We start from the raw sequence: 10,442 nt of genomic DNA on the forward strand, positions 1-10,442 counted from the left end.
CAGGGTGCTGAGTTCAATCCCTGGCACAGAAAAAAAAAAAAAAAAAAATGAGTACGTGGCTCAGAGACGGTGACTTTCCCAGGATCACCTAGATGGCAAGTGGGAGAGCCAGGACTGGAATTCAGGGAATCAGCAAAGAGCCTGCTCTTCTGTACTTTTTTGTTTTGTCTTTTTGAGACAGGGTCTCACTATGCAGTTCAGGCTGGCCTTGAGCTCACTTTATAACCGTGGCTGGTCTCAAGCTGGCATTTGGCCTTGTGCTGGGATTACAGGTATGCGCCACCACGCCCAGCCTTGTTCTGTACAATTGACAGGAAGGAGCTCCCCCTGTACAGAGAGCAGCTTCTTGACCAGGTCTGGGGTTCTCTGTGTATCTGCAAGACCTGGGTCTGAGCAAATCATGGGATCAACAGCTTCTAAAGAGAAATGGAAGCTGGGTATGGTGGCGCATTCCTGTAATCCCACACACAGGAGGCTGAGGTGGAGGACTGCCACCAGTTCAAGGCCAGCCTGAATTATTGAGCAAGACCCTCTCTCAAAAAAAAAAAAAGAGGAAAGGAAAAAAACCGGAATGCTGAAGGGCAAATAGAACAGAGGCGCCTGTCTAGCCATTATGAAGATGACAGATGTGAAGCTTTAATGAGGGAATTACCATGTCCCTTGTGCCCACTACAGGGGACCCAAAGGTGCCGGTGCTGTACCAGGTAGAGCGGACACGAACAGGGGCAAGCTTCTCAGTGCGCTCCGTGAAGGCCGTGCAACACGGCAAGCCCATCTTCATCTTCCAAGCCTCCTTCCAGAAGCTGCAGCCCAGCCCTGTCCAGAACCAGTTCTCTATGCCCATTGTGCCTGCACCGGAAGAGCTGCTTGACCACGAGGCCCTCATAGACCAGTATTTAAGGTGAGACACTTCAGGTCCCCATGCAGTCTTGTCTTGTTTTTATTTCCCTTCTTTCCTTCTTTCTTCACTGGTCTTAGGGGTTGAACCTGGGGCCTTTGAACTGAGCTATATCTCCAGTGCTATATATATAAAATAATTTTGAGACAGGATCTTACTAAGTCTCTATGTTGCCCTGGATGGACAACATTGTGGTCCTCCTACCTCATCCTCCTGAGTGCTGGGATTATGCATGTGAGCCACCACACCTGCTAGGAATTTTTTTAAAACAGTAGCAAAGTTCTATTTATTTATTTATTTATTTATTTATTTATTTATTTAGTGTGTGGCCAGCTCAGCCCACCAAGGGGCAGGGCTGGCTGGCATGTGGTGCTGGGGGATTGAACCGAGGTCTCTGTGCTTTGCTTGAGCTTAGCTTGTTCTAAGTAGGTGCTTTAGACCACTGAGCCATCTCACCAGCCCCGCAAAGTTCTATTAAAGGTTGGAAAAGAAACAGGCTCTGCAGAATGTTTATAGCGAACCAAAGTAGGAAAAGAAGTGACCTATATCTTGAAGACCAGAAGCCCAGCAAGAGAAAACACAATGGCCAGGAGACAGACATTGTTACAGCATCATTAAAATTTGGGGTGGGGGTAAAGAGCTCAGTGGTCTAAGCACTTGCCTGGCAAGCACAAGGACCAAGGTTTGATCCCCTGTAGTGCATGCCGTGCAGGCCCCATACTGTGCTGGCCACTGAAACTGGGTGTGGTGGAACGTGCCTGTAATCCCAGTGCTGGGGAGGCTGAGACAGGAGGATCACTATGAGTCTGAGCTGTGTAGTGAGACCCTGTACCAAATAAATAAAATAAATAAATTTTATTTATTTATTTTGGTGGAACCAGGGATTGAACTCAGGTCCTTGCGCTTGTCAGGGAAGTGCTTATTCCTCTGAGCCAGCTTCTCAGCCTTAAATAAATAAATTTTAAAAAAAGGTTCCACTAGATAGCCCTGCAGGGCCTGAGGTGAAAATGTCAGTCCCTGTCAGGTGTGGTGGTGCACACCTGTTTTCCCAGCACTTGGGAGGCTGAGGCAGGAGGATTGCTGTGAGTTTGAGGATAGCCTGGGTTACATAAGGCCAGCTTATACTATATAGTGAGACCCTGCCTCAAAAAAAGGGAAATAACAACAACAAAAAAGAAAATGTCAGTCCCTGCAAAGAACATTAAGGGTGGTGGTTTCCACAGGAAAGGGGCTTCCCTGGAAACAAATGTCTTCTTCCAGGGACACAGCACTCTCTGTTGCTTAGGGATTGGTCACTGTCTCAGTTACTCTTCTCTTGTTGCTGGGACAAATACCCGACACCCAAAATGAAGGACAGAAAGGCTTATTTAGCTCATGGTTAATGGAGGTTTCAGTCCATACTCGGCTGGCTCTAAGGCAGAGTGGCACAGGGCAGAGAGCATCCTTTCATGACGGCAGCAAAGGCAAGACAGCAAAATAGAGGAGCAGTGGCAACAACGGCAACAGGGAGGAAGTCCGTCTTTCTGTCTTTCTTCTGTTACATTCAGGCTATGCACCCCAGGCTGGGTGTAGCACTCACACCCATAATCCCAGCAGTACACAGACCCATAATCCCAGCCTTGGATCACCCATAATCCCAATGGATCATGAGTTAATCTCAAACTCTAGAAGTCCTTGCCCCATGACTGCATGAGGCTTTAGGGGGACAACTAGACACAAACCATAACACCGTCTAAGTTAGGCAGCTCCTTGCTTGGTTAGAAAAATGAACTGGTTAAGTGTCTGAATGGTGGAACTAGACCACCTGAGTCCAAATCCTGCCTGTTCCACTCTGTCTGCATATTTCAGTCATTTAATGGTGTGGTAATAGTACCTATGCCAAGAGATTCTTGTGAGGTTGAGTTGTTATTATGTATGCAGTACTGGGAACAGGGCATATTGTAGGGCATGTTTTACTGCTATGGTGCATTGGTTTCCTGTGAATTATTACCTTGTCTTTTCCACAGTGCTCTTTATGAGATAGATTATTATTACCTACATTTTGCAAAAAGAAAAATAGGGTCTGAGAAATGAAAATCATTAACTTGCACAAAGCCACATGATTTACAGGTGGCACGAAAGGGATTCAGATGCCCTACTATGTTGCCTGCCACACGGGATGGGAGAAAGCTTTGGAGATCAGTCAGCAGTCCCTATGGAAGAATGGGGGGTGCAGAAGAGAAGAGGCAGCACAAGTACATGAGAAGCACCCCTTCTCCTTGAAGCTTCCTGTCCCTCTACCCTTTACTTTTCAGGGACCCTAATCTCCAAGAGAAGTACCGAGTGGGGCTCAACCGAATTGCTGCCCAGGAGGTACCCATTGAGATCAAGCTGGTAAACCCACCCACCGTGAGTCAGTTGCAGAGAATGGAGCCCAAACAGATGTTCTGGGTGCGGGCCCGGGGCTTTATTGGTAAGAGAACCCTGGGACTCATTGCCTCATGTGGCTATGGGTATGCTGCTTCTCTCTGGGGCCATTTTCTTGTCTGCACGATGGGGAAGGGGGCCATGTTACCCCTTTGCATGGGGACATTAGGGAGGTGATTGACCCCCAGTGTAAGGCAAGGCAGTTTGTTCAGGCTCTCATCCAGGTCTGTACCTCACCACCCTGAGCCTATATCCTCAGTTATAAAATGATATTGGAAGAAGTTGCCTCTTTGAGGACTGGGGGTGGGGGGGGGCAGGGTTGGGAGATCTAGGGCGACCTTAGAATGAGATATGGGAAGATTTTAGTCCTTGCTCACATTTCTCCCCATCTCCATCTCCCTTATCCTTTCACACATACTGTGGGCTAGATGCCTTGCATGTCTGTGCATGGCAGTCTTTTTCTCCCTAAGCTGCCTGCAGTCCTGAGCTGCGACACCCAGGAGCCCAGGGCTGATGGGACTGGGACCTGTTGCAGGGGAGGGTGACATCAAGATGCACTGCTGTGTGGCCGCATATATCTCGGACTATGCCTTCCTGGGCACGGCGCTGCTGCCCCACCAGTGGAAGTACAAGGTGCACTTCATGGCCTCACTGGACCACTCCATGTGGTTCCATGCCCCCTTCCGAGCTGACCACTGGATGCTCTATGAGTGCGAGAGCCCTTGGGCTGGTGAGTGAGGGGCTCTGTGGGACCAAGGTACTGACTTGGGGTGGCAGGGAGTCTGCTTTCCTGGGTGATGTTGCCACCTTCCTGCTTTCTGGGTAGCGCTGCAATGGCTACTTCCTTTCTTGCCTCTCCAGGCTTTGGCATTCACAACTTCATGATTCGCCAGCTCAGAGACCAGCTCTAGTCCTTGAATGAGTTCAGATCTTTTATGTGATCTTGGGCAAATCCTGTCTTCTGAGCTTACTTTCCCATTGACTGATTTGATTAAGACAGGGTCTTGCTATGTAGTTCAGGCTGGCTTTGAACTTGTGGCATTCCTCCTTCCTATCTTCCCCAGTGCTAGGATCACAAGTGTGTGCCACCACACCTGGCAATTTTCCCACTTAAACAAATAGGATTTTCTAGTGTTACAGTAGCAGAACCTAAACCTGGTAACCTTTCAGACTGCCACTTAAGGGAGCTTTTTCAAAATAGAATTTGTTTCTACCTCGAAGATGCTGACCAGGCAGGTCTTGTGAAAATCCAGAAAATTAGTTTTAAGAAGCTTTTCAAGTAATCTTGCTGATTACCGTGGCTAGGAACCAGGACACTCAGTGGTCTCTAAGGGCCTTACTACCTGGACACTCCTCGTAGGGGATAGTGAGAAACCTAAACTCATTAATAAGTAGCTGCAGGGCTGGGGAGGTAGCTCAGTGGCATAAGCACCTGCCTGGCAAGTACAATGTCCAGAATTTGATCTCTGGTACTGCAAGAAAAAAAAAAAAAAAAAGTAGCTCCAGAACCCCGAGTTTCTAAGAAAGTACCTTTCAATTGAAGAAAAGCTTTGCTTTATAAAACAGGGACAAAAACTTTGGAAACTTCTTATACTCAGAAAAAGGGTATTCTCAAGTGTCCAGAGCATCAGAGTACAAGATTAACAACCTTGAAGGTGGAATGCCTGGGTCCAGGTTTATGCCGAGCCTTGAAGCCAAATTCCTGAGCCTCTTTAGATTTCAGTGTTGTCTGGAAAACAGGACAAATGAACCAGATCCCTCTGGCTCTGCTATGTAGAGAGAAATGAGCATTTCTTTATGAACACACACTCAGGCCTAAAGCCAGCGAAGGGAAGATGTGGTGGGAGTGGAGGCCAGAGCCCTAATGGTCCAGGTCTTCTTCCCTTGAACTTCTTTCCCTTTGTGTTTGAAGTGATGTTGTTTTTCAACAATTTCCAGACTAGAGGACTTGGTTTGATTTATTTAAAAAGGAAGTAAGGGTTTCTAACACACATGGCCAGAGGTGCAGCAGTCTGCTTGGCCAGGCGAGAAGCTCCTCCCTGTCACCTTTTTGAGGAAGTGAGTAAGTGTGTGAAAGTGCTTTTAAACTGTCAAGTGGGTTCCCCAGGGGAGGAGTCAACCCATGACTGTCCGGCAGCAAGTTCATTAAGGGGTCCTTGGAGCCTGAGGGCAATCACCACATTTATTGGAGTCCTTATGTGTGGCAGGCCTGCCCTGGGCCCAACCCTCTGCAGGCAGCACATACAGCTGTGCTGAAGCAGAGAAGGGCTACCCTCACCCTCTGTTCCCCACAGGTGGCTCTCGGGGGCTGGTCCACGGGCGACTGTGGCGTCAGGATGGGGTGCTGGCTGTATCCTGTGCCCAGGAAGGTGTTATCCGAGTAAAACCCAGGGTCTCAGAGAGCAAGCTTTAGCCAGAGGTACCAGCTTAGCCTCAGGCTTCAAGAATCTCCCTTCTACACCATCCCAGAGGTGGGAAATAGTCAAGAGCTTGGGCTTTGGCCTTCACATCCAATAAAGAGACTGTGATACCACTGGAGTGGGTGGCCTTTAATTCCCCTGGGCCAAAACTGCAGCCCACCCTCCCTCAACTCTAGGACTATAAACGCAGCCCCTGGCCCTTCACCCATACTGCCTCACTGGCTTTGAGACCCATGGGAAAGGGAACATAGCTCCTGACCAGGGCGGTAGCCCCTGCTTGTGTAAAAGCTGGAGACGCTGTGTCAGATTTTCTCCCTGTATAACTCTGGGTAAGCCCAGCTCATCCTGAGCTTAGCTCAACAGAAGGAAATTTGGAAATTCTCTTTGTGGAGCATCTAGGGGTCTCTGGGCAGTTCCTTATCGCTCCTCTTCTCTTTTTCAGGCAATCCTCTACCCATGGTGGCCTTAAGACTAAGCAGGAGTTAGTCTAGCACCTCCTTGATGAGCATTTCTTTGAGGCTGGGGGGTGGTGTGGGGGTAAGGCCCGCCTCCTGCAGGGCCTGGAGCTGGGCCTCTGATTGTCGTTTGTCCAGGCCCAAGCGCCAGGAGAGCCGCACGTGAGCCTCTAGAAAGGGTGCCAAGAAAAGATGGGCACTTGTATCTCTCAGCAGCTGCAGGGCCTTTTCACAGCATGCCCGTGCCTCTCCAGGGTCCTCTAGCTCCTGGTAGCACACAGCCAGTCCAGCCAGGGTCAGCAGGGGGCGGTCAGAGCCAGAGGAGGCCCTCAGGTGGGCCTGTAGCTGCCAGGCATTGGCCCAGAGTGCCAGAGCCTCACGATAGAGGCCAGTACAGGTAAGGCTCTGTGCCCGCCGCAGCTCTGGCAGCACAAAGAAGTCTTGTAGGTCTGGAGCATGGCGTAGCTCAGGCACTGCCTGCAGGTGGCCCAAAAACTGCTCAAAGGCGCGGCTTCGGCGAGCAATGGTCTCTGCGGTAAAATTCCGCCGTAGGCGCTTTCGGGGAAAGGAGATGGCGGCCATGGGGCCCCGGAACTGTCGCTGCAGGTTTCGGTGCAGTCGCTCAAAGTCAGAGTATCGGCGAGAGATCTGGGCTGGCTGGCGATCTGGTGGCCCTGGGCCCATCACGGCGAGGGTGTAGAGCTGCAGGGACGGTGGGTGTCAGTGCAGGTGCAAGCTGTCCATGGATCCCTTCCCTCCTCCTCCTCCCCCAACTCCCAGCTCTGCTGTCTTCCCTGGGGACTAGGGCCAGAAGGGTGGGAGCTGCTGGGGCAGGGGCTAGGGAGCCCATCCCGAATCTTACCTGAGGCGGCTCTGAATGACCCAGGCCCAATGCAGCATGGGAAAGAAAGACAGGTAAGATTCAGTGCCGGTGGTTGCCGTCTCTATTGCCCCTTTGGGGAAGTTCTTTCTTCCCAAAAAGCAGTTAGCTCATCTGAAAGCCCTTCTAGAAAACCAGGGGTGAGGTGAAACCCCCACCAACCTCTCGGGCCTCTGAGAACTAGCCTGGCGTTGTTCCCATGCTGGACACAGCCGTGCCACAAGCTGGCACAGCCCTTTGAAACCAGACTGGAAGACAGGTCTGCAGAGAGCCTCAGAAAGTCAATCTGAGTTGACGGTCCAGGACCCTGCCCAATTCCAGGGCAGCTTCTCCATCTTTGTGACCTCACACAAAGCAGTCTGCTCTGTTAGCACGTGTTGGTACCTGAGGTTTTTGTTTTGTTCTGAGATAGGATCTCACTGTGTAGTTCAGGCTGGCCTTGAACGTGTGGCAGTGCTCCTGCCTCAGGCTCCTGAGTGCTGGACTTAAAGGCATATGATGCCCTGGCTTCTTTTTTCATCTCACCATAAACTGAGAAACTTTCAGTTTGGTTTTAAAAAACACTTCTCTTCACAATTCCCCTCTCCATTTTTAGAAAAGGGCCAGAGAGCAAATCTCAGGTCAGGGCCTTCTTGAGGGTGCTGCATCCAGGTAGGAGGGAATGACGCTATTTCATTTGCACTGTCTTTAGTTTTTTTTTTTTTTTTTGGAAACAGGGATTGAACTCAGGCCCCTGCGCTTGCCAAGGAAGTGCTTATTCCACTGAGTCATCTCCCCGGCCCCGGCCATCTTTAGTTTTACAGTCAGCTCGTCTTTACAGCAAGTGAGGATTCCCACACACAGTAATGCTGTAAAGTTGGCATGTATATATGTATGTATGTATGTATGTATGTATGTATGTGTTTGAGACAGTGTCTCCATGTAATGCAGGTTGGCCTTGAACTCATGAAGCTGTGAGGCTGTGAAGCCCAACCTGGTCTAGAACTCATGGTGATTCCCCTATTTCAGTTTTAGGATTACAGATATACACCACCACACCTGGCTCTAAAGTTGGCTTTAAACTTACTGTAGAAAAAAAGGAGCTTGTGAAAAATGTTAAGAATGGTACCAGTAGCATTTGTAGCTTGGACAGTCATTGTAAAGGAGATACCTGGATGACAGGTTTATGAAATACTGAAAAATATGACCACTAAGCTTCTTTCTGTGCAGGCTGGAGAGGTGGAGTGTGGATTAATTCTGACTGATGAGGAGGCTGTTGAGCCAGCAGGGTTAGAAGGGGAGTTAGCAGGGATCACATGCTGAAGGAATACAAACGCTGTGGAACTGCCAATATTCTAGGCATCCCTGGTCAATTAGGTTTGAGTATTTCCTTCCTTTTTCTTTGGCTATACTAGAGATTGAGTGAATATAAGACCCTCACACAAAGCTACATGCCCAACCTAGGACCCTGTGCTTGCCAGGCATGCACTGCAGCCGCTGAGCTATCTCCTCGGCCTTTATTTTTTATTTTTAGATAGGGCCTCCTTGGTCACTAACTTGCCCAGGCAGGGGTCTGAACCTCACCTTCTGGGGCACTGGGATTACAGGCATGTACCCCTGCACCCACCCAGGTGTGCCTTTATCCTTTTCTTGAAGATTCACAGGGCACCTTTTATTTATTTTTTGAGACAGGGTTAAGTAGTTCAGGGACCTTGAACTTACTAAGCAGCCCAGGCCGGCCTCCAACTCAAGGCACTCCTCCTACTTCAGCCTCCCCAGTGCTGGGATTACAGGTGTGTGCTACCATGCCTGGCTACGTTTTATTTATTTTTTTGAGCAAAGATCATTTCACATCGGTTATTTCACCCGATCCTTGTAATGTCCTACAAGATAGATGACAACACTCATAATGTCATCACCTGAGCACTTAGCCCTGTGCCCTATGCTATACCCAGCAACTTTCCTATTACTTCATTTAAGCATCAGAATAGCACTGCAAGGAAGGTGTACTCTCCATCAGCTGAGGAAGCAGGCTCAGCGAGGGTGGGAGAGGACTCAAAGGCTTGCCTGAAATCGCATAGCTGGTAAATGGCCTAGCTCGGATGCAAACCCAAATCAATCTGATTCCAAAACTTGAGTTCTTCACTTCGGAGAGAATCGTGGACAAGCCGGGTATGGTGCTGCATACCTGTAATCCCTGCACTCGGGAGGCAGGGACAGGAGGATTGCAATGAATCTGAGGCCAGTCTGGGCTACAAAGTGAGGTCAGGACCAAGTCTGAATAGCATAGTGAAACCGAGCCTCAAAAAAAAAAAAAGTGACTCAGAGTCCTCATTGTACAGAGACAATGATTTGCTTCTTTAGACGCAGTAGGTCCTGTTCTTATCATTCCTTTCCCATCTGGGTCCCCAGAGTCACCTCCATTCCCTCCTACCTTGGAGCTGCTCCTTGGTGACCAATCCCTTGGGTCCTTTGCCTGTGCATGACCCCTTACTGGCCCCAGAGCTCTGAGAACGTTTGCACTCAGGAATGGCTCATCTGGGGCTGAGGATGTAGCTCAGGGGTAGAGTAAACACTTTGCTTGGAGACCTGGATTCAATCCCCATCCCCTCCCCCGCCCCCAACTGGATTATCAGCATTGAATTGGAGCCATCAGTGCATGGGTGTGGGCCTTGTTGCAGAAATGGAGGAGGGTGGAGAGGCCCAGAATGTGGGACAAGCCTCCAGGCGTCCTTCCTGCTGAGTCAGAAGTGGAGGAGCATGGTGAACAGAAGGGGGTGAGAAAAAAGGACACTTGTCAGGACAGGCCAGCTCAGCTGGCTTTCAGGCCCAGAGGGGAGCAGGACCTGGCAGGCTTCATTTCCCTGACAGTCTCTTCCCTCCATAGCAAGGAAAAGAGGGATTCCAAGGCCCTTCCTATACTGTTCCTCACTTTATCCCTACCAAATCCCCTAAGTCTAGCCCTTTAGAGCAGGACTGTTCTGTCCCAGCAGAGAGAACTGATTCACCTAGGTTACAAGGGGGTCACAGCAGTCTCTAGATCAGGGATGGCAAGCCATTTAAAGCTTTTGATGATACAGCTTGCAGCAGCACCACCACTACTCTAGGTGCCTGACATTTCCAAATGAAAATTAAAAATAATACAGGTTGAGCGTCCCTTATTCAAAATGCTTGGGGGCCGGCCTGATAGCTCAGTGGACTAAAGTGCCTGCTTAGGCAGAGTGCAGTGGCCGGGATTCGATCCTCGGTGTGCCGTGCTGGCCCCGCCCACAGGGGCCAGATGGCAACTGAGACTGGGCGTGGTGACACGTGCCTGTAATCCCAGCACTTGAGAGGCTGAAAACAGGAGAATCACTAGGAGTCCGATTTACGTAGTGAGCCCCTGTAGACCCTGTCCCAAATAC

At 49.8% G+C, this 10,442-nt stretch overlaps 2 protein-coding genes across 3 annotated transcripts in view; one reads left to right on the top strand and one right to left on the bottom strand.

Annotated features, from left to right (window-relative positions):
* The window catches only part of Acot8 (acyl-CoA thioesterase 8), a 16,238-nt gene extending 10,396 nt beyond the window's left edge, over positions 1-5,842 (top strand). Inside the window, exons 3-6 of one of the 2 annotated variants that reach the window (XM_004636091.2) lie at positions 676-901; positions 3,193-3,350; positions 3,840-4,034; positions 5,599-5,842. In XM_004636091.2, coding sequence (XP_004636148.1) covers positions 676-901; positions 3,193-3,350; positions 3,840-4,034; positions 5,599-5,717 — 698 coding nt within the window. In that variant the 3' untranslated portion in view covers positions 5,718-5,842. The remainder of the gene's footprint in view (positions 1-675; positions 902-3,192; positions 3,351-3,839; positions 4,035-5,598) is intronic. The other variant, XM_023720705.1, reaches the window with a different exon arrangement.
* A 100-nt stretch (positions 5,843-5,942) lies between these two features.
* The window catches only part of Snx21 (sorting nexin family member 21), a 12,249-nt gene continuing 7,749 nt past the window's right edge, over positions 5,943-10,442 (bottom strand). Inside the window, exon 3 of the mRNA XM_004636092.3 lies at positions 5,943-6,881. Within this exon, the coding sequence (XP_004636149.1) occupies positions 6,207-6,881 (675 nt within the window). The 3' untranslated portion in view covers positions 5,943-6,206. The remainder of the gene's footprint in view (positions 6,882-10,442) is intronic.

This window comes from Octodon degus, unplaced genomic scaffold (assembly GCF_000260255.1).
Source record: "Octodon degus isolate 3935 unplaced genomic scaffold, OctDeg1.0 scaffold00077, whole genome shotgun sequence".
In the NCBI taxonomy this organism is placed as follows: domain Eukaryota; kingdom Metazoa; phylum Chordata; class Mammalia; order Rodentia; family Octodontidae; genus Octodon; species Octodon degus.